At 28.5% G+C, this 24,292-nt stretch overlaps 1 protein-coding gene across 5 annotated transcripts in view; it reads right to left on the reverse strand.

Moving 5' to 3' along the window:
• Window positions 1-530: 530 nt before the first annotated feature.
• The window catches only part of LOC107444538 (uncharacterized), a 39,714-nt gene continuing 15,952 nt past the window's right edge, over window positions 531-24,292 (reverse strand). For 4 of the 5 annotated variants that reach the window (XM_087161613.1, XM_087161615.1, XM_087161614.1 and 1 more), the window contains exons 2-4: window positions 21,140-23,139; window positions 17,228-17,421; window positions 531-10,730 (exon numbers count right to left, since the gene is read on the reverse strand). In XM_087161613.1, the coding sequence (XP_087017739.1) occupies window positions 9,820-10,730; window positions 17,228-17,421; window positions 21,140-23,118 (3,084 nt within the window). In that variant the 5' untranslated portion in view covers window positions 23,119-23,139 and the 3' untranslated portion in view covers window positions 531-9,819. The remainder of the gene's footprint in view (window positions 10,731-17,227; window positions 17,422-21,139; window positions 23,140-24,292) is intronic. The other variant, XR_015433199.1, reaches the window with a different exon arrangement.

The following is a 24,292-nucleotide window of genomic DNA, read 5'->3' on the forward strand; positions in this document are numbered from 1 at the left end:
GCTGGTATCCAGGCTAGAGATGGGTCAACACCTTATTGAACTTGTTACTGTAACTCTGCAATAAATTATTCAATTCTGAAATTTTAATCATTTACTATTCTGTACATTGTCTTCCTATCCACCAATTTTTGTTTCAATCGGACAACTCCTTGGTGCGTCGATTTTTTTGTTATAGAGTGTATATCTATATAAAAATTTATACATATATATTAGGGGGGACCGGAAAGTAATGTAGTTTCAGTGCATTAAATATTCGTTAGTTTTAAAAGCCAATTCATTTTCGATCCGGCATTGAAAGGTTGTCGCTAACGAGGCTGAATACATTGATTAAAATCTTGATAACAAATATCAAATGCAGCGAAACGACATTATTTTCCGGTCCCCTATATGTATGTTTCGGGGCAGGTACATACATATACCTATATATATATATATATATATATATATATATATATATTAGATACATACGTCAGAAAGAAGAAATTTTTAAAAACAAATTAAGACTGAATAAAAAAAAAGACAACAATAAATAATGGGAAGAAATATTTATTAAAAATAACTAATGGGCTTTGAAAAATAAACTTAAGACAACAAGATTTGTACCTTTAATGCATCAATGTATAAAGTGATTGTATGGGCAGAATACATTTGCCTTTGAAAATATATCAATGATATTTCTCTCACCACATTAGAATTTTTAAGATGAAGTGCTTTATTAGGATTCTCACATTATGGCAGCTTCTAGGTTATATAACATTGCATTAAGTGAACACATGGCAATCAAACAACACTTGAAGATGATCTTAGTGGAAAAACTTATTACAACAATCAGTTTTCACAATGCATGGAAACACTGTTTACTCTATTTTAAACCACCCTATTTAAAGCCTTGAACCAAAGGAAAAGGTGTCCTATACAAGGATGAAAACCTTTAATACTAAGAAAAAAAATCTTTTTATATAATTTAAAAGCATGAAATAAAAGAATTAAATTTATTAATACACAGAATTTGAAATAAATTCATTTCGATTGTATAAATATTTTAAGTCAGACATAACAGATCTTTTGTTATTTCTTAATAATAACATCGATGAATAATATTTACCTAACAAATAAGGCTGTTTATGCATAGAGAAATAAGAATTTATTCCTAAAATGCAGGGGGGAAATATTTTTATTATAAGAGTCACTTATAAATTGAAAAAAAAGTTAACAGAAAATATGCAGTCACTAGAAAATAAATATGATTCGAAATTTTTAAAACCTTTCCATACTTTAATATACTTTTTCCATACTTAATTTTCTAGTGACAGATCTTTTGTTATTTGTTAATAATAACATCGATGAATAATATTTACCTAACAAATAAGGCTCTTTATGCATAGAGAAATAAGAATTTATTCCTAAAATGCAGGGGGGAAATATTTTTATTATAAGAGTCACTTACAAATTGAAAAAAAAGTTAACAGAAAATATGCAGTCACTAGAAAATAAATATGATTCGAAATTTTTAAAACCTTTCCATAGTTTAGTAGTAAACATTAAATTGTGTAGTTAATGAAATTCCTAGTTTTATGCTTGGAAAATTATTGTTTCCAAGAAGTAGCTCAACATGTTTCTTATGCCTGTAAAATTAGTCTTTTCAAAAAGTAAATTTGTTCCTATTGAAAAATGAGTGCCATCAAAATGTAACTTAACATGTTTTTCCACTAAGTTTTTTATTCAACAAACTTCATTACAATTCGAGTCAATTAGGTAAGGGGGGAAAAAACACATTTACTTAAATCACATAACATTACTTAATTAGTATGATTTCTTACAAACTTAAAAATGAATTCTAATTCTCTTAGCATGCGACAGCTACAATACAGACAAGCATAGAAACAAAAATTATATATATATATAAGATTTTTTAAAATATAGTTATTTCAAACATACAAGATAGAACTAAGATATACACCAACAAAGAAATCTATAAAATAAAATTCTGTACAAACTTGGGAGATAAAAAGAACCGGTATTCAAATCTTATAAAACACACAACAAAAAAAGAAAAACTACCTAAACTGTGATTGTGCAGTGTGATGCAATTTAAAAACTACATTTAAATGTAAAATGTAGCGCTAAAGACCCAAACTGTGTATCGTCATGTAAAACAAAATAGATTGCACACTAAAGTGTGTTAATTATGAAAGATTTAACAATGAACAACATGTTTAGTGTGTCACTAAGAAGAAAAAAAAGATGTGCAAAAATAATAAACTAGTTTAACTAATTTATAATGTTTCATGTAATTTTATCGCCTGCATTATTTTAAGGTTTTTAAAGAATTTTTTTTAACAAAAAATTAAATTTTTTACAAGAAGTTCTCTGCAAAAAATACTTAAGCGAACAATAAAAAGTTTGTGTCTATATGTGAAAAAAGTTAAAATCAACAATGACTTGCGTATTATCTTATGATTAATACACCTTATAAACTTTATTTTATCACTTATAAAAGAAATCCTCACAAAATTTGCAAAATGCTTTAAAAAAAAAGAAAAAACTAGAATTAAATGTTACTATCATCCTTTTTAAAACATAAACTATGCAGCTTTTTCCACACAAAAAATACAACTTACTCAAAAAAAACATGTTTAAAAAAATTTATATTTAAAAAAAAAAAAAAAAAGATTGATTTTGTTAAAATTAATTCAGTGTTTGGTTGGATTATTCGCAAATTTAATTAAACAAAATTAAAATCACAAAAGGGCTGCTTAAAAAGGAATTGATAAGTTCATTTAACCATTACTGGTAATTTTAACCTATTTTCTGATTTTGTGAGACATAGTAACAATATTCACTAAAAACTTTCCTGTAGAGCAAACATTAATAAAAAAAGAGTCATAATTAATAAAATAACAAATTTAATTAATTTATAAATTTTTCCAAGATACCTACATAAAGGAACTTACACCATTTTAAACTGGAAAAAAAAAAAAAGATTAACCGAAACAATTAAATAAAAAAATTTTCCTTCCGAAAACAATTTACAATGCATTTTGTATATATAGCTTCAATTATAAAGTACAGACTTATATGCACAAATTTTGAAGATTTTGATGTTTATTATAACAATAGAATAAAAATATTAATAAATCTCTAAATATTTAACTACTGTAAAAAAAAGTTTCATTTCAACAAATATATTAACTGAATTTAGATACTTTGTTCCATTTAAGAGAACTGTTATGAAATCATTTATAAATAAATCCTTGAATTATTGAATGCACTAATAAAAAATTTTGATTCAAAAGTATATTATAAAAAAATAGATACGTTCAAGTAGTACATATTGTGTAACCAATAAAAAAATTTGTACACAGACATAGGTGATGGCAATCAAACGAAGCATAATTCTTACACGTGTTACAATAAATAGGAGCATAAATTTTTTGAGGTACATTAAAAAAAGAAATTTCATGTACCGCAAAAAAAAATTATGAAGCAGAATAATGAATAACTTAACCTGACATTCAAACATTTTCAAATACAAACTATCAAATATTATATAGCAATTTTATATTGCAAATTTCAGAATTATTCAAAATCACATCAGTTGATATTTACTTATTTATTATAAACACATTAAATATGGTCCACATCATTTAATATATAAAGATATGTAGTTTACCATAATGAAACTAATAATAATAAAATATTATTAAGTATTAAAAATTCTTACAAAAGGAATCTTTGCCCTGGAAAATGTCAAACAAATATAAAATTGCAATCTAACGGAATTATTACTATTATTTGTTGAAAACAGATAAGTTGATTTTAAGAGAAACATCAAACAAAACAAGATCAGAATTTAACATCTTAACTTTAGTTTTGTAAATAAATTTATAATAAGAGCTCCACTCATATTATAAAAAACTAATATAAATTAAATAAGGAAATAAGTCAATTTAAGATATTCCAAGTGTTAAACAATTGCAGATCGATTCGATTAAGTATTTCTGACTATTGAAAATTAATGTATTCAATACTAAATACATTGTTCACAAAAATAATTCCTTTATAGAATTTGATCAGTATTTCATTTATAAGATAATCAATTAAAAGAACAGGCTATTTAAAGTAATATTAAAACAAAGAAAAGTAGGAAAAAAAACTATTTTCATAATTTAATCATAAACTAGTAAGAATTTCATAACCATAGCAATGCATTTTATTAGTTTTGAAGTAGTTGTAATATTTATTAGATATCATCAATTAAACAAATACATTGCTTAAATAAGTCTAAATTGTCAGTAAATATTTAAATGTAATAATTTGTAATGAAGCTTGCAAGCAGTCAATGTATGCTATATTGATCCTTTTCTTAAAATTCTAGATTTGAGAACATAATAAATTAATTTTCGTCAAGTAAATCAAAAATTTTTAATGTAGCACACAGCAAATCAATTCTAATACAGTGTATTTTGGAATCGAAATCATTCTACTATTTATAGAAGTTAAAAAGTGTTAAATCAATCTAAACAGTTTTAGATAAGCTGGTTGCATATTTTATTTATACTGCTGTATATTAAATTAAAAACAATTTATATTAAAAAAAATCAAACTTTACTTCAGATATTAAAAAAAAAAAAATTATTAAATTATAAAACAATAATTTGTTTTATAAGAAAGGGAATTTATCAAAATCAATTTAGCTGATGCAATATTCAAAACAAGATTACACGAGCCATTTATAATAAAGCAATTATTTCTTTTTTTTTTAAATCACATTTTATGTTTACATTAAACATTGTTGTTCATATAACACAGTAACTTTAAATTTACATTTTTTCCTTCTGCCTGAAAAGGATCATTATAGTAGTCCAATGACTATATATTTTATGTTTAAACATTTTAACGCCACTTCATACAAAAGCTTTGTAGTAAATTTTCCAATTAAACAAATAAAGCAAAAACATGTTTTGTTTTATAAAATTTGCGAGATATTGAAAACTTACAAAAAAACAAAGTAAGAATGTATATTTCCTCCAAAGATAAATGTTTTGTTTAACAGTATTTTGTTGATGATCGTAACTAATCTATAATAGCTTAGAAAATTATATTTTTAATGCAAAAATAACTTATTCTAAGATTTTCCCTGGATTGCTATCTAAGAATAATTTGATAAAAAAGAAAAATATTTCTTTCATTATTCTATCTGTAAGCTCTGAACTTCTAGAGAAAAAATTTGAAAAGTTAAAGACTCAAAGCCCATACTACTTTTCTCAGAGGTAGTATAGTATTTAACCCCTTAACGCATACTATTTTTTTTTATTATAAAAAAAAACAGATAACACATTTTAAAACCTTGTTTTGGCAAAAAAAAACATTACAAAAATAAAAAATAAATCAAATTTCTTATTTGAATGTTGATCCACATTGCATATAAGAGACTATTCTTGCGTGCACACCAACTTTTATAATCTTTCTGCAATATGGCCTTGATATAAATTCACCAAATTACAACAACGAATAGCAATCAGTCACCAAATAGCGCAGCTTGCGCAATAGTGGTGGGGGGGTTTTTTGTGGGTTTTTTTTTTTGTTCTCTGGTAAAAGGCTTTTATTTTTTAATACACAAATCAGAGTTGCCACTCAAATCCAGAAAGAAAAAAAAATTCCCCGTGTTATCCCTGTACATATATCACATATTATATTAAGAGGAAACACCAATTACTGCATTCTTGTGTGAGCGATATTGGGCTAACTATATTTACTAGTTTTAATTGCTAGAAAAACAGCTGAACATACTTAAATAATGCTATGGTAAAAGAAATAGTTTCGTACAGCTGAAATACCAAGGTTGAATATTCCGTAGATTAGGCTTTGATTGATCACCATTTTTTAAAAGACAAAAATAAGAAACAAGATTTCCTGTATTTTCCCAGTTTGAAAAGAAAAAATCAAAATTCCCTGCATTTTCCCTGTTATTTTGAGTGATCATTAAATTCCCTGCATTTTCCAGGTTTTTCCTGAACATACTTAAACATTGCAATAGTAAATGAAATAGTTTAGTATAGCTGAAATACTGTGGTTAAATATCCCGTAGATTAGGCTTTGAGTGGTCACCATTTTTTAAAAGACAAAATTCCCTGTATTTTCCCAGATTGTAAAGAAAAAATCAAATTTCCCTGCATTTCCTATGTTATTTTAGGTGATTTCTAAATTCCCTGTATTTTCAAGGTTTTTCCTGTGGAGTGGCAGCCCTGCAAATGTTATAACTTACGATCCTATTATAATAATTAATATCAATTTTTAAAAAAAATTTCTTTGCCTTCATATTGTTAATTTCTTAATTCCTGATTATATTCAGGTTAGAGAAAATAAATACAACCCAGCTCAAATTATCTCAAACACACGTTAAGGGGTTAATAGAATTTCCATATTTTTTTTTACCATCCAATTTACAATTGTAATCTTGTTTTTAATTTTGAACTATCTGTGTTAGAAAGGATTCAAAACATCACATTTCGAAGTTCAAGTTACAAAATTTTAGTACAGTACGCTTTTTAAATATATAATACTAAATATTAAATACATAGAAAATTCTAAAATGCTGAAAATAGTTGATTACTTTCCATGTTACGCCACACTAAATACTGTATTTACTATGAAACTACATTCCTTTCACTATAAACAAAATTTAGAAACAAAGAGAATAATTTTAGAGTAAAATTTAGTGTGCAATAATATTCTTTTTAACACATGTTATGCATAACATAAATAAGAATTATTAATTCTGGGTGTAACTTAATATGGAACAATACTCCTTTTAACAAAAATAGAGGTTATGCAAAACTAAACTAATAATGATTTTAGAATATACAATTAATTGAGTATCAATATCATTATCTTTACTGCAAACAAAGAACATCAAAATAGAGAATTTAGAAATACAAATTAGTGCAATACCTTTTTTTACAAAATTTGGAGAAAAAATAATTCACAGGAAGGATTGAAAATTCTTATGCAACAATAAAAATAAAAAATTGCACTGAACTGTTTGATTTTAGAAACATTACGCACATACTGTATAAATATTTGATTACATAAAATTTTGATACATAAATTTATGATATTAACAAAACAAAAATTAGAAATATAAATAGACAAAGTTATTTGATTATTCAACAAGTAAAATATGTACAAAATGTAATTACCGGGTACACAATCTAACAATTTCTAATAGCATTTTCCCAATTTACTTTAGTGAATATTACAATCACCGGATTAGTAAACAATTTCTTTCTTAAAAATGAGAAGAAAAAAACCAGAAAAATCACAAAATAAAAATTACTTGGACAGTTAATTATGTCATTAAATATAAAAAAAAGAAAGAAAGACTGATTTAAATTAAATTACTAAAAATAACTAAAATTTATCCAAGGTAAAAAAATTTAAAAAAATTGAATAATTGAAAGAAATATTTAGCTTTTTTGTGTAATTTGAGCACTTTAAATGATCAAAACTATTATTTAACAATTATAAGTAATTATTTTTATACAACAGTATTTTAAAGTTTTTATCATAAAATTTCCATTAAATATCTTTCGAAAGAATAAAACATTTAACAATTTATTAAGTATAACATCAGTTATAACAATTTTGTAAAGGAAAATGTTATTTCGTCAACGCACGAGTTACCTTCTTATACTTAATGGGGGATAAAACTACCTGAATGCATTTTAACTAATAAATTTTCAACAAAGTATTAAACCGGAACAATATCAAATTGCATCTTCTTCTTATACTTAATGGGAGATCAGGGTTCTGTCCTGGCCGAATTTACTACCGTTTAGCGGTACCTTCACAAATTCAACTTTAGGAAAAACGGTAGTTTCACAAATTCAATTTTGGAAAAACGGTAGTTTCACAAAATACTTTTTCTTAAAATTTCATTTTTGTATCCCTTAAGAAACGATAAATCCATATTTTTGTGTTGATTTCTTAATATAATTTTTAATTTTTCACAAATTGCGTCTAAATTTTCACAAAATAGGTACCTGTCAGAAAAACCTAGACAGACCCCTGGAGATAGAACTACCTGAATGCACTAACTAATAAAGTTTAACAAAGTATTAAACAAGAACAATATAAAATTGCAACTTATATTAATGGGAGATAAAACTACCTGAATGCATTAACTAATGAATTTTTAACAAAGTATTAAACCGGAACAATATCAAATTCCAACATTTTCGAAATAACTATATAAACCTTTTTAATTATAAAACATGAATTTCAATTTTTAAAAATTCTATAATTCCTTAAACATTATATTCAAAATCAATGAATTATAATTACATGAGGTTCTTTACTAATACTGTGTAGTAGTAAATTATATAACTAAAAAATTATATATATAGCACCTAGTCAATAGAATCATGTGAAAAAATAAAGAACTTCACGCCAGAAGTCGATAAAAAAAATCAATAAAGAATTAAAGGAGTACTTCTCTTCCTTCACTTGCTTAAATTGCATTCAAGACTTCCATATTTTTCCAAATCTATAACAATAAATAAAAGTTTTTACGCTAAAAACGAAGAAAATTTTTCATAAATAATTTTAATTTTAATGGTTAACAAAAGGGGTTAAATCATAATTGGGATAACAGATTTTGTGATTTTCCTGTGTTTACTTACACAAAATACAATAAATAATTTTTAGTTAAATAAACAATTTTACAATATAAGAAAGTCAATTATTAAAGTTTAAATAATTACTACAGAGAATAGATAAGCTTCAGCAATACTCGTAACTGCAACTGCACAAGACACCATCCTAGTCAATAATGACTTTTTCAAATAAAATTTATTCTGTGGTAAAGATTAAAATATTATGGGCTCTGTCATTGTGAGGATACTTTTTGGACCCAGAAACCATGTTTATAAGGGATATTGAGTACCTTTACTCAATATTAGGGATATTGAGTAAATAGAATGCGAGCACAAATGCACAAAATATGGCATACATAAAAATCTGATATGAATATGTTCTCTCTTAGATACTTCAATATATTGTAAAATCTAAACACAAACATGAGCAAGTGCAAGAGGAACTGATATATATTTTTGCTTTTTTGCTGAAAGAGAACAGCTTTATCTCTCAAAACATGACACACAGACCCAATTTAAAAAATAGAAAACAAACAAAAGAAGCCCCACACATTATTTTTATATAACATATAGTACAACTTCTCATTTCAACTATCAATATCAAATGTAACAATAATTCAATATGAAGATATATATATATAGTAATAAATTTTCATTCCACAAAATTCACCGGTTTTGTTTTCTATGTTTTGCTTTTAAGCAAAAAGTTTTTTGATCACACTGACTGTCAGAATAATGGTTCAGCAGGCAGTGTGTTCAAAAATAAATAAATTTGTTTCGTTTTAGAAGTTTTTTTCAGTTTTTAAACCTTTCATAATACTAGTTTATACTTTTAAGGATCAAATTATACATATATATATAGCTTTCTTTTTCTTTTTTTTTAAATTCCAGGCCAGAAAATTATCACATTTGCAAGAGCAGGACCTTGGAAATTATCACATGCCTAACACTGACATACTAGCAAACAATATTTCTCAAAAAAAGATGCAGCTGAACACCAGACACGCTAATTTAAAAATTAAAAAAAAAAAAAGGCAAACCTAAATGTATGACTTAAACACAGAGCAATGGTTCATTATTAATCCCAGCAACCCATTTAAGAATAAACATAACCGATACCAATTCATCAGCATACAAAGCATTTACATAAACACAAATACAGTTAAGAATGTTGGGTCCTTTTTTTATGTTCTCTCTGATGTAAAAGCACCTGGTAGCGATGGCAAAAAGTTTGAATGCACTTGTTGCAGTTGTATTTCTTCAGACAATGCCACTGCCTGTGAAGTACATAATTTCGTTTATGCCTAAAATATATTGGACTTTTTACACAAATCCTACATTTTAAAAGTGATCCTTGAGCTAGTTTTCTAACTTTCTTTATATATAAAGATATAAATTCTCTCTGGGAACTAGTGTTTCTCGTTTCTTTTCTAGATGGCGTTTTCTCTATTCTCTGTTCACTCGGTGAAGTGTCCTGTACGATAACTTTTCTCGGCTGTGTCTGTTTACGGGAACGCCTACCATTTTCTTCACTGGACTTCTCTACGCTGCTAGTAGGAGTTGAGCTCACTTTTTTCGCAAAAGGGAACATGGTCTTGACAGAGGAGTCCAGATAAGAAGTGGCCGGGGGTGAAACAAAATGCTTGTGTTCTATTTCTTCGCACAGCTGGCAACAAAATGGGTGATGAAGTTCTTTATAATGAGTAACAAATGAAAATCTTGTGCTACAGCGAAAGCCACAGTGAGGACATCGTACGACACCATCGTCATTACTGTGACTCTGCAGCACATGCTCCCTGAGAACGGTGTCATATGGTGTGTTGAAGTTGCAGCCATCACCGGCTTGACAGCGAAGTGTTTGGCCAGTGTGGATTCGCATGTGTTCCATCATCATCGGCTGCTTCGGAGTGGAGTAGCCACACACTGCACAGCCGTAAGGATTGAGTGGACGACGACCAGCAACTTGAAGAGGGTTTTCGTGAAAAAGTTCTTCATGCAAGGAGAGTGACTGAGGATCTGCAAAATCGCATCCACAGTAGAGGCACAGGGTTCTTGAGGCACTCGGATCTTGTGCTGTGGGAAAAAAAGCAATAAATTAATATTTTACTCTATATTTCAGGGATGAGATTAGCCGAAAGGCAAAAAAGCTGAATTTCCACAATAGCAAATTTTACGCAAGCGCAACCCTTTAATAATAAATTCCAGACAGTTTAAGGTAATAAATAATGTGTTGACATACAATTGTGTACTAATCTATTATTATATAAATGATTACATTGATACTTAACATTTAGTGAAAATAACAATTACCAATTGAAAAAATAAAGCTGGAAATTATATTTTTCCTCAGTTCACATAAGAGACAATTATTACTTGAGAAACTACCTGGTTTAGCAAATTAAAACTACTGAGAATATACATTAATATTTCATTTCCTTTAATAAATACAGTAGAGAACCGATTATCCGGAACGATCGGGACTATCGCTATTCCGGATAACTGATTTTTCCGGTTTTCTGAATCGCTACAAAAAGCCGTTTTTTTAGTGTTAAACCCAACTAAAAAAAATAAATATTTGGAAATAATCTTAAAAATAAGAAAAAACGATGAGGTAATACACTAATGATTATTTCTGAAATGATGGTAAGGTAAACATCTTTCAAAAAAGAAAGAAAAATCCTAAAATCCTATGAGGAAAAAAAATTTTTTTTTTAAAAATTGCTTGGAAAATTTATCGAATTTCATTCCGGTTTTTTGGTTTTCCGGTTTTCTGATTTCCGGATAACGGGTTCTGTACTGTACTGTTATGTGATTTATAGCAAATATATCAGTAATATTACTTTTTAAATTATATTGGAAAAAAAAACTTTAACAATGGACCGAATCATTATGTTCATATTATAGTCTAATCTAACTAGAGCCCTTTGAAACATATCAATAACAGTGAAGTAGAAATATATAGTAACTCCTTAACATACAAAAATTGCTATTTTAGTTTGAAAAATTACATGACAATCAGCAAGTGTTAAGATAATTGTATTTTATTTGATAAGAATTTTGCATTTTATAGCATAAATAACAGCAATTATAAATAAAATTTTGATGATGAATTAATTAACTCTTTTCCAAAAAAAAAATTAAATCCCTTTGTAAGTGATTGCTTTTGTTTGCTATATCTTTTATGTTTGCTATATTTAGTCGTTAGTCCATCTTCAAACATCTTGTGACAAATCCTATTTTTTCCTCTTTGCAAGCACAGACTGTATGTTTTGAATATATTCCCTTCCAGTTTCTCTGATGTTGTATCACTTACATATACTACTAATAATCGTCGTTAGAAAAACAGTCACCTTTATAGTAACTAATTAAAAAAAAATTTACTTCTTACAAGAATCGCGATAGTTGAGCTTAAAATTGCGTGAATATGAATAACAATTATGGATTTTGAAATCACATGAATATGAAACTAGATATACGATTTTGAAAATGAGAAAATACAAACTGGGATATAGAATTTTTAAAACGCGTAAATATAAATCACGATTCATAATTTTTAGATCGCGTAAATACGAATCATGATGCGTAATTTTTAGATTGCATAAATAAGAATTATGATGCATAATTTTTAGAATGCCTGAATGCGAATCCCAATGCTTTATTTTAAAATCACGTATAAATACGAAAATCGATGTTTGATATTATAAACCGCATGAGCAAATCAAGACATTGAATTTTAAACTTGCGTGAATACGAATCGCTACATAGGTTTTTAAAAAGGCGTAAATACGAATCACAATATCGGATTTTTAAATCTCGTAAATAAGAATCGCAACGTACAATATTCAAATCGCGTGAATAAGAATCGCAACACGCAAATATGAAAAGCTATGTTAGATATTAAAATCGTGTGAATAAGAATCGAGATATTAGCAGATTCCAGGCTTGGGACCTGTAAAAGGCTTGTCAAAAGCAGCGTTGTTTGAACTACAAAAATCGGATCTATCTGGAGGGCGGGTAAAAAATTCGGAAAATCTTATCTGCTACGAGTAAAAGGGGAGAAAATAGTTAAAATAAGTAAAAATGAGAAAGGATTGGTAGCTATGTAGTTTGAATTTTCTGTTTCTCTTTGAAAATCGGTGAATTTTCTGAAAAAGCGGAATATTTATAAAAAAAGTGAAATTTTTAGAAAAATCTGAATTTTTGATAAAAAAGCTGAAATTCAAGAGATAAAAGTGAAAAAAGCGGAAATCCGCTAAAAAGCGGAAAAATCTCATCCCTGATATTTGGAACAAAAAAAAAACCTTTATGTTGATGATTTAAAATGCAATTATTAGAGTATGTTAATAACTAACTAAGATAAACTAAATTCAGTGACAAGACAGCAAATAGAGTGCCTACTGAGCCTATCTCAGTTTTTTTAGCTTAGGCTCTGGATTGCAAGAGCAAATGTTTCTTTTTGGTGGTCAACCGAATGCGGAACCAAGTCCCCAAGCAAGCTTGGTACTAATTTTATCGACTCACTCAAGGGATGAAAGGCTGAGTGAATCTTGCCCAGTTTGAACCTTGAACCTGAGTGAACCTTGCCCAGTTGAGGATCGAACCAAAGACCTGTGGCACGAGAGTGCGAAATGCTACCTCTCAGCCACTGCACGTCGTAAATAAATAACTTACATGTAGTAGTTGTGCAAATTGCACCATCCATCTTCCTCAAAACCAATAACTTTCTCATTGAAAGGTGCCAGTCTGTCCAGACTGGAAAAGTCCTGAATATTAAACAAACTTACTCTTTTCCTTAGAAATATATCTAATTATAGCCACCAGTCTTTGTCCTAAAATGCTGCATGTATGCAGCTCTCTGCTATTGATGTCTCTGTTAAACTTATTTTCCTTCCTTATTTAATTCTTAAATTAAATATTGTCTTTTATCCTCCCTTGCTTCACAAATCACTACATACATGTTAATTTTTATTGAAGAAAATAACTAAACATGAAATTATTCCCAAATGAACTTAAATTCTGAACTAGAGGAGTGCTTAGATGCAACAGTAAATACAAAATTCACACTTTTCCTACCATATGTTTCCTGAAAATTCTCTAAACATTAGTGACAATGCACAAGAAATTTGTGACAATGATCTATAATCACAGCTGTTAACAGCTGTCTTTTAACTAAAAATCTGAATAAGAAAAACTGGAATTGGATTGATCACATTTTTCGAGGTAAACCATCTGATCCCAAGCAAATACTAACTGGGGTGTCCCAGATAACCACCAAAAAAAAGGACAACCGAGAATGGCCTTTGTCCAATGGTTTTTAAGAGAAAGACGCCTGTGGGTAAGCTGTGACAAGCTAGAGAAATGGCCATGGACCAGAAGCAGACATGTGATTGCTGGAGGAAGAAAGTAGTTGAAATTTTTTCTCTCAATGTGTAGATTTTTTAATACAGTAGGGAACAGATTATCCGGAACGATCGGGACCATCGCTATTCCGGATAACTGATTTTTCCGGTTTTCTGAATTGCTACAAAAAGCCATTTTTTTTATTGTTAAACCCAACTAAAAAAAAAAATTTGAAAATAATCTTAAAAAGAAGAAAAAAACGATGAAGTAATATTATTCCGAATGATTGAATAATATGAATGGTTAATAATGATTATTTCCAAAATGAGGGTAGGGTAAAAATCTTTCAAAAAAGAAAGAAAAATCCTAAAATCGTATGAGGAAAAAAAAGTTTTTTTTTAAAAATGGCAGGAACATTCCTTGAATTTCGTTCCGGTGTTTTGGTTTTCCGGTTTTCTGATTTCCGGATAACGGGTTCTGTACTGTACTTTTTTTTTTTTAATCTTTTTGTACATTAAAGATAAATAAAAGACTACCATTTTTATGCATAAAAGTAACATTTATAAAATTTAAACAGAGAAGGCAAAATTTTCGTATCCAATAAATTTGTCTTTTCTCGACATATAAAAAATATATATACAATAAAAAAATTTCTATATTCTTTTTTCTTCCGCTCATCCTCATAAAAAAAAAAAAAAAAAAAAAAAAAAAAAGAAACAAAATCTTGAGCAAAAATTGAAAGAAAATTATAATGATGTTGATGACACGCGTATTTGCACGAAAATCTAACTATTGTAAAAACAGTGGCATCATCGCAGCAAAAAGTGACTAATAAAGGCACAAATTGAATTTTGCATGTTGTAATAATAATGTAATAATAATTTAACAAAAAACATTTGAGTAAATTCTTAGCAATATTAGCCAATAAAACAATTAAAACATAGTATTGATTTATGATGCTATCCACTAAAATTGCGGGCATCAAAAAGTGATTACTAAATAGTGCAATTCAAATTTTGTGTGTTGCAACAATTTGGAAAGTTTAAAAATCACGAGAAAATCAATTGCATCAACTGCAAAAGAAAAGAAAAAAAAAGAGACTGAAACACAGATTTAAAGAAGCATCGAGCAGGTAGAAAATTGACTTCTGAAATTTGTAATTTTAGGAGACAAATGTATCACAATGATTAAATAATTCTTCTGTTACAATTAAGATATAACTTTTAAAAATTATTATTTAAATTCAGCAAATTATCGTAAGAGTCAAGTGCCTTCAGAAGTTGGTGCAGAAAACTTCAAACACATAGAGGCTTAAGAAGTTGCAAGGCAAAACAAAAACCAGAACAGCAAACTGCTGGGCAGGATTCTCAGTTCACCAATTAAAAATTCAAACCATATGTTAACTTTTATTGAAGAAAATATTCAAACAAAATGAAACAAATTTACTAAAAAGGAAACTAGAAGGGCAAATTAAATGGGGATCTGATACCATATATTGACAACACTTCTTATTTTCTGGTAAAATGTTGTTAGTGATTACAATGGTGCACACCAACAATAGAAATTTAGTGGTTCAATAGGACTACTTAGGTATTTATTTAGTGGTTCAAAAATTAATATGGTAAACAAACTTTAGAAGAAAAAGAATCAAACTTTACAATTGCAAAATTCATATTATGGTACCCATCAAAAGTTAATAATTACCATCTATAACACCCTAAAACTAATTATGTTCATTACCCCATAATGATTGAAGATGAGAATTTATTAAAATTAAGTGGAAAAAAAGTTTAAATAATATTAGTAAATAGAATCAACATACAGATTAAAATGCTGAAACCAAATAAATAAAAACAAATGCATTGATTAAAAATGTTTTAACAATTTTGGTCTATTATTCAGTTTTTGGAAAGAAATAGTATATAAGAACTCTCAACAACATAATAAATTTTTATAGGCAGCATAAAATTATGACCCAAGCAATGAACACAAAGTTCACATGTAAATATAATTTTTTTTCACAACAATATTTTCTTACACAATTTATATAGAAGGTCAAATATAAGTTTTGTTGGATGAAATTATGTCAATTTTTTCATTATTTATAGATTTGAAAAGCAAAAATCTCACTTCAGTTAAACATAACGAAAATAAATAAAATTCTTTAAAAATGAGACTTATTTGTACAACAGAAATTAATGCCAGCTAGCTACTTCTGCAGAATTGTCCAGAGATAAAATATACTTATAAAACTAGAAAAAGAAAAAATAATTATCAGCTTAAGAAAAGTATATAAACAGAAGTTTAATAAAATTTTTTTCAAAGATCAATATTCCAATTTTTGAAAAAATTTAAACATTACAAAAATACATGGCACCGGCAATGATATTTTAGGTGCCATGGCAACTTCAATTTTTATAAATTTATTTTATAAATTTAAACATTACAAAAATACATGGCACCGGCAATGATATTTTAGGTGCCATGGCAACTTGAATTTTCATAAATTTATTTTATATCTCCACTAGATTATTCATGTACAAAACACATTGATGAATAAGAAAGAATGGAAAACAAAATCCCCAATATTCAGTTTAAGAAAAAAACATTAACAAGAGTCCACAAAAATTTTATTCTAGAATCAATATTCTGAGTTAGAAGTTTTTAAAAATAAATAAAAACTATTTCAGGTACAATGGCTATCAGGATTTGTAGATCCCTGTTCATACATTCATTTTTAACAAAAAATATTTTATAACTTTTTATATTATATGTAATGATCGACCACTTTGCCCGGTTGGTAGGACGCTGGGCCCATGTTTGTAAGAACAAGAATTTGAATCTCGCGGGCCAAAGAATCCTGTATTACATGGTGACTAGAGCGTGCTAAATCAGTCGAGGTCATACCTTAAATCAACACCTCGGGGGGGGGGGGGGTACTGAATTGGAGATTGAGCATCCTCTAGTTCAGGTCAATATTAAGAATGGAGTATGATTGGGTCCTCTCTGTAAAACGGGCTGTAACCTGTGTGTAGCTGAAGTCGTATTCTTGGCCATAGGTGGCCCCACTGAAAAAACAAGAGACTCACCCTCTGCCCTAAAAATTCGCTTGATTTCAAGCAGGTTTGCTGATACTGGCAAGTGGCACAACACTTAAACAGTTTTTTTAAAAACAAAAGATGCAAGAGGATAAAATAATAAGTAATAAAATGTGAATAGAGAAAACTTACTAGTAGAAGATGAGCTATGGTTTTCTTTTTTATGAACTTGTAATATTTCTGGATCTGTGGTACAAAAGTCGCAACCATTATCTTTGCATTCTTGCAAAACTTGATTATGAATGAAAATGCAGTGAGCTTCCATGTCTGATCGTACTTCAAATGACTGAGAACAATGACGACATGAAAACTGGGGCTTCAGAAAACTAGGAAGAGAATTTCATTTTAGTCTTTGGGTTAGATAAAGCAGGTAAATAATATTATGTCTGTTTAGTTTTAAACCAACAGAGAGAAAATACGCAAATACATAAATAAATAAAAAATTACGGACTAAATCTATAAGATAACGATAATCTATAAATTACTTCTCCTTTTATTTAATTAATTTTCCTAATTTCAAATTCACTAATAACTGTTTTTTAAACATCAGGCCTGACTTTTTCTGAACTTTATACTGCATTAAAAAATCAGTCTTTTTCTTATTCCGATCTACTTTTCTTCACCCTCCCTTCTCTTTTGAGTAATTTAATGTTTGTTCTGTTTTTGTTTTTTTTAATGTAAAATATTACAATGAGTCCATTTTTAGGATAAAATATTTTGTGAAAGCTCTGTTAACAGATTTATGTTGATCCTCAAAGAACATTCGGAGATATTTTCATATCGGTATCTGGTTACCGCAACTAAAATCAAGTTTACCCTTCCTCTTTTTATGGTGTTTTTTTATTGTTTGTTTCATCTAACACTGCCTAAAGATTGCAAATCTTGCCATTCACTCTCATTGCTCAACTTGTGCTATGTTGTTACTCTTAACAGAGTTTTAAAAAAATAATCTTTCCCACTATTATACAGTAAACACAGTTTTTTAATAAAAAAAACTTCAAAAATAAGTTTTTCATATCCTATACAATATATACAATCATATCAAACTTTCCCTTATAATTTTGTAATACTAGATGAAGCAGCATGCTAATTTTCACATCAGATACAATTCTACGTTAGGTAGATACGAAATACCTATTATAGTCATCTCTAACACAACGGTTAAGTTATTAGATTATGTATTAAAAAAAAACACGCACATGCAACAAATAAAAAACAGATAGTTATTGTTGTTGATAAAACTGAGTCCAGTTAAAATGAAGAGCTTAAAGGAAAGAACCTGTTGCACTCAGTCTCGGCAAGTTTTTTAACAGAACAACCATTACATATTTAGGTACCGTATATTCCGGCCTATAACTAGCACTTTAAATACAAAAAATAACATTGGAATTTACGGGTGCGAGGTATATGCCGAATATAAAAAATTATAGATTAAAAAAATTTAAATATATCTTAAAATTTAAAAAAAGTATTAGAAATTACAGGTGCGCTTTATGCGCCGGAATATACGGTATGTTTGCGTTGTTTCTTTACAAACAACATGTTTGAATGAAAAAAAATCTATTACCATACCTGCAAACTTTAGAGAAATAAAATAACAGAGATTTTACTGAAGACATTTTATGGGATATGAGTGACGTTTTGATACATCAGGCATAATTATGTAAGTCAAAATTGAATGTAATACAAGCATTTACATTTAGCAAAGTAAAAAATATGTATATAAATCTTAATCTAAAGTCCTGTGGCAGAATTTTTTCCAGTTTTCTGCAACAAACTTCTCTAGTATTAATATTTTTCTTTAAGATACTTTTAATTATAACAATTACTAATTTAAAGTAACAAAAATGTGTTTGCAGAAGAAGGTGTAGAATAAAAATGTGTAAAAATTTTCAATTGAAAAAGAAATATTTTTCTAATTCTAATATATAAGCGCTTTCTCGCATTTTGTAGGGGGAAATATACACTAATTATTTCCTCTTTCCAATTTTGTAAATCATTACAAAAATTAAAATTCATAAATAAATTAAAATTTGCACATAAATTAAAAATCGTAAAATCCATGCAGTAATTCCAAAATAAAGATCGACGACGAAATCCAAGCGAATATCAAATAAGTGTTTGTAAAGCATGGTGTTCTTTAAAGAAAAAAAAATTAAAGAACATCATTTCTAGAGCTAATTATATTTAAAACTTTTGGAATTTCTGAATTTATCATTTTATACTCTTCTATTTCTGAGTTTCTCATTTCATTTATTTCAAATTCCAGTTGAAGCCAGCCAGTCTCTGACATGCAAGAAAGACATCTTTTAAAAAAAAATTCCGTAGAAAAAAAAAACATTTTTCAAAAACTTAAGTAGAAAGGAAAACCAAAATTTTTCCCTTTCCAAATGAAAAATCTTCTGCAAAAACTCTTAACGTTCTGCGACAATGTCGCCGCAATTCTGCCACAGGGATCTAAAGATTTTTTTAAAAACCATTATTTATAATTACTTAAACTATTAACACTCAGCCTACTGGAGTACTGGCACGAAATTCAATAAATTTTCCCGCCATTTTTTAAAAATTTTTTTTTTTCCCTCATAAGATTTTAGGATTTTTCTTTCTTTTTGGAAAGATGTTTACCTTAGTATCATTTTTGAAATAATCATTAGTGTATTACTTCGTTTTTTCTTCTTTTTAACATTATTTCCAAATATAATTCTTTTTAGTTGGGTTTAACAATAAAAAAACGGCTTTTTGTAGCGATTCAGAAAACCGGAAAAATTAGTTATCCGGAATAGCGATGGTCCCGATCGTTCCGGATAATCGGTTCCCTACTGTATTTTTGCGATTGACGGATATATTATTGCAAAAATTGTTTTTTTAAAAAAAAATTTCGACAAATAGGGAGAAATTTGAGAATATACGAGTAAACAGGAGATAGTCGTAAAATACAGGAGTCTTCGTTAAAAAAACAGGAGACTTGGCAGGTATGTATTACGTATCTTTCGCATTAAATAGCAACGAAGAAAGAGAACAGATTATAAGCTCTGCAAACATTTAATTGGTAAACAGTAGACTATTAAATAAGAGAACTATTCAGCCAATTTCTGTTAAAACAATTGTGACAAAAACTTATCTTTAAATTTATCTATCAGATGGTTAGCAATGAAGTGGGAAAAATAACTTTAACTTCCTAGTAAAAAAAATTAAAACAGAAATTTGTAGCCACTTTTCTCTTAAGAGGACACCAAACCACAAGAGAAACTTTTTAGCGTGAATTCTTTTTTACTTTCATTGGTGAATTCAAGTCAATTCAGGTAAAGTGAATTCAAGTAAACCTAGAGAAATAATGGAGTTCCAGATGTTGAAAATATGTTTTCAAAATATCAAAACAAATTATTGGAGAACTTCCGCAAAGTAATCCTATCATAATTTGTTTACATTTTGAAAAAAAAATTCAGCACTTAGAACTTAAGTTTAAGTGAAATCACTTATGATGAAGAAAGAGAATTTGTATTGAAGGGTTTCTCCTGTGGTATAGTATCCTCTTAAGAACAAAATATGAAAAGGAGCAATTAAATTTCACTCAAGTAATAGTTAAGAAAATTTTCAAATCTTTTAACTACTAAAACATTATATAAATACTACAGTAGGGAACCGATTATCCGGAACGATCGGGACCATCGCTATTCCGGATAACTTATTTTTCCGGTTTTCTGAATCGCTAAAAAAAGCTGGTTTTTTTTTTATTGTTAAACCCAACTAAAAAAAATATTTGGAAATAATCTTAAAAAGAAGAAAAAACAATGAAGTAATACACTAATGATTATTTCCAAAATGATGGTAAGGTAAACATCTTTCAAAAAAGAAAAAAAAAAATTTTTTTTTTTATAAATGGCCGGAAAATTTATCGAATTTCACTCCTATTTTTTTGGTTTTCCGGTTTTCTGATTTCTGGATAACGGGTTCTGTACTGTATCACAATTTACATTCAAAATTTCAAAAACAAAAATGAAATTTTATTAATTAAGAAAAAAAAATTCAAGTTTTTATACTCACTGTACTTCTCTCATATGAGCATCTAGTGCTAACAGACTGTCGGCAAGGAAATTGCACTTGTTACAGGATCTCTTTTTATGACATTCCCACATGTGATTTTCTAAGTCTGAAGCTTCTGTAGACTTAAAATTACATAATACACAACATGTTTTGTAGTGCATTGAAGTATGAAGGCGAAGTGCCCATGCATTAGGACCATTCCATGGACAATAGGCACAATTGTAACTCTTTGGTTGGGAGCTTTGAAATGAAGAATAACCTGGAGGTTTTACAAGAGCATCGTGTAAAATATCCTTTATCGGCGTGTCTGTGTTTCTTACAGGTGTAGGTTTACTAATAGGTTTAGGTGAAAATGCATTCTGAGTTAAAAAAGTGAGTAAGTTACTGTGTGATTTGTTAAAAGTATTGTCATTTTTGCTTTCGTTTAAAAGTGGATCTTTCTTTGAAATATCTGGCATCTGATCGATTTCTCTCTTCACTTGGACCATTGTAGGAGAACCAATTAAACAATTTAACAACTGTGATTGGGTAACAGGTACAGGAGGATTTATCAAGCCGTTCGAGGACCCGGTTATGTCTCGGCCAGCAACAGAATTTAAACCATTTAAAGGACTAACGGGAATCTTACTACGCTTTGAAGGTAAGCGTCGAATTAAATTAATATCGTAATGAAATTCTTTATGAATGCGGCAGAAATGTTTTTTAACATGATCAGCTCTATTAAAAAGTTTATAACAAATATAACACTGAAAGGGCTTTTCTTCACGATGGATATTTTCATGTCTGTTATAAAGATCTCGCCGATCTGTGGCATAAGGACATTTGGGGCAGATATACCTTTTCCCGCTATTTTCAGCGACCCTTTCAACCTTATCCTCGCAATCCACACTTTGTTTCAAATTTTGAAGAATCTGCATTATTTCATCTAATAACGGCTGGTTTTTCCATATAGAGGCAGGGGCATTAGAAACTCCATGGTTTTTACTCATGTGGATTCTAACACACCTCCACCATGCACTGCAATAAGAACATTGAGGACAGTGAAAAACTTTCGCATTACAATGCGTTCCTAAGTAATGCTCGCCAATTCTAGACATAAAACCAACTGCTTGGCACGCAACACAACGAAACATTTTAGTTTTAGGATTGTAGCTAGCAACAGCTGATCTATCCCAACTAAGTTTTTCCTTTGATGTAATCCAAACAGACTTCCCTCCATTTTCAGAAATAAAATTGGGATCGTCAACCAGCGATTTAGGATCGTAGATAATTTCATCACCATCCATTTCATTCTCGGAATTCGGGTATGGCTCAGAACTTAAATCATTTTTATCGTGTTCGGGGGAAGGGGCATCTTTTAGATTAATTACTAAAGGTGAAACTTCTTCCGATTGTACTTCAGTTTTGATAAGCTTGTTTTGATTTTCAATTACTTCTTTCTTCATCTCGATCAATTTTATATCACTTTCAGGAGAATTTGATTCTTTGTCATCAGTTGCTGAAGATTTTTTATGTTCTGTTTTTGAAAATTCATTTTTTTCGTTTGCAAGAATTTTTGATTGAAGAGGAGAAACGTCTTTCCTTTTATGCGATATTTCTCTCTTTTTGAGTAATGTTTCTTTGTTTTTGATTGCAGGTACATCTTTGATTTTAAGTGGTGGCACCTCTTTTTTTGGTTCAGCTGGTGACTTATGAGTGCCATTCTGTGTGACTTTTGTGCCCATTTCAGAAGATATTGATTCAGTTTTAACAGACGTAAAAGATTCTGCTTTGATTTTTGATTTTGGGGGACTAGTTGGTTCCTTTTGATTGGGTTTCTTGCCCAATTTTGTGTAAACAAAATCATTTCGGATGTCATTTTGTAGATGGTTCTCATCATTTGACTTTGCAGTAGACTTCTTTCGGGAATAAGTGAAAACTGATCTTGGCACACCTCGAAATCTAGTATTGTAACGTCTTTCAGAAGTCTTAGTTTCCATTCTTCATTTAATGCTCCATGCCTAAATATTAAAAAGTATATCAATTAGTGATATAACAAAAAGTGTAAGATGTAAAATTTTTTACAATAACCAGCACTCAGAATATTTATTTTATTAATACACAATTTTTTGCAGAATAAAAAAATTCGAATTTAATTCTTTTTATTTTATTTCTGAGGCAAGTTAAATAAATTTTAAGATTAACAAAAGTTCTCCCAAGGAATAAAAAAGTGCAGGGTACTTTTTCGCAGAAAAGGGCACTTTGAGTTTTAAAAGGGTTCCTAATGCCGTAAAAATTTACCAAAATGGGTAATAATATGTAATAAATGAATTTGATCCTCAACAATTTTTAAATTACCCTCTTATACTATCTTATGTGTGTATTTCGAAAAATAATTCTCCCTTATTATAAAAATAAGAGAAAAGTTTACAGTTTATAAAATATAATTAAAGGCATGCTAAAAAAAATCTTAGTGGGTAAATTTTTTTCAAAAAAAAAGGTAAACTAAAAAGAAATGATTATTAATAAACAACTTGAAAGCTTTTTTTTTTTTTTTTTTTTTTACAATTTAAACTGAAAATTACGAGAAGATGAGCATTTAAACAACCTTTTTTTTAAAAAAAATAATAAAAATTTAAAATCTTTTGATAAATTCATCAATATACCTTCCCCGAAAAAAAGAGAGAAACTTACAAAAATTTTACCAGTTGGTAATAATTCTGAAAAAATAAATATTTGTAATTTTTGGTTACTTTACAGGTAATTATTGCTTCGGTAATTAAAGTAAGCAAACCTCGTTTATTATAGCTCATACTATTGGAATAAAGGTAAAATATTTTTAGTGTCTTTCGGCATAATGTTATGCTCGTGGCCAATTCATGATAGCTAAAATTTAATACTATTGGGCGATTTTCTCTGGTATTTATCCCTTTCAAGGGGCCATGAAACACTAATTTTCAAGCCTTAGTAATAAAACTGCTTAATATTAGTGCAGTTTTAATATTTACTAAATATATCAATATAATATTCTATACCTATATTATTATATTTGGTATTTATTACATAATACTTCAACATTTGAGTTTTGTATGAATACATTTGTCAATGGTAACGAACAACTTTATTTTTACACAAAAAAAATAAAAAATAAAATACAATTCTTATTAGAGCTTG

Source organism: Parasteatoda tepidariorum, chromosome 4 (genome assembly GCF_982258835.1).
Source record: "Parasteatoda tepidariorum strain Cologne lab strain chromosome 4, Ptep-v5.0, whole genome shotgun sequence".
Taxonomy (NCBI): Eukaryota; Metazoa; Arthropoda; class Arachnida; order Araneae; family Theridiidae; genus Parasteatoda; species Parasteatoda tepidariorum.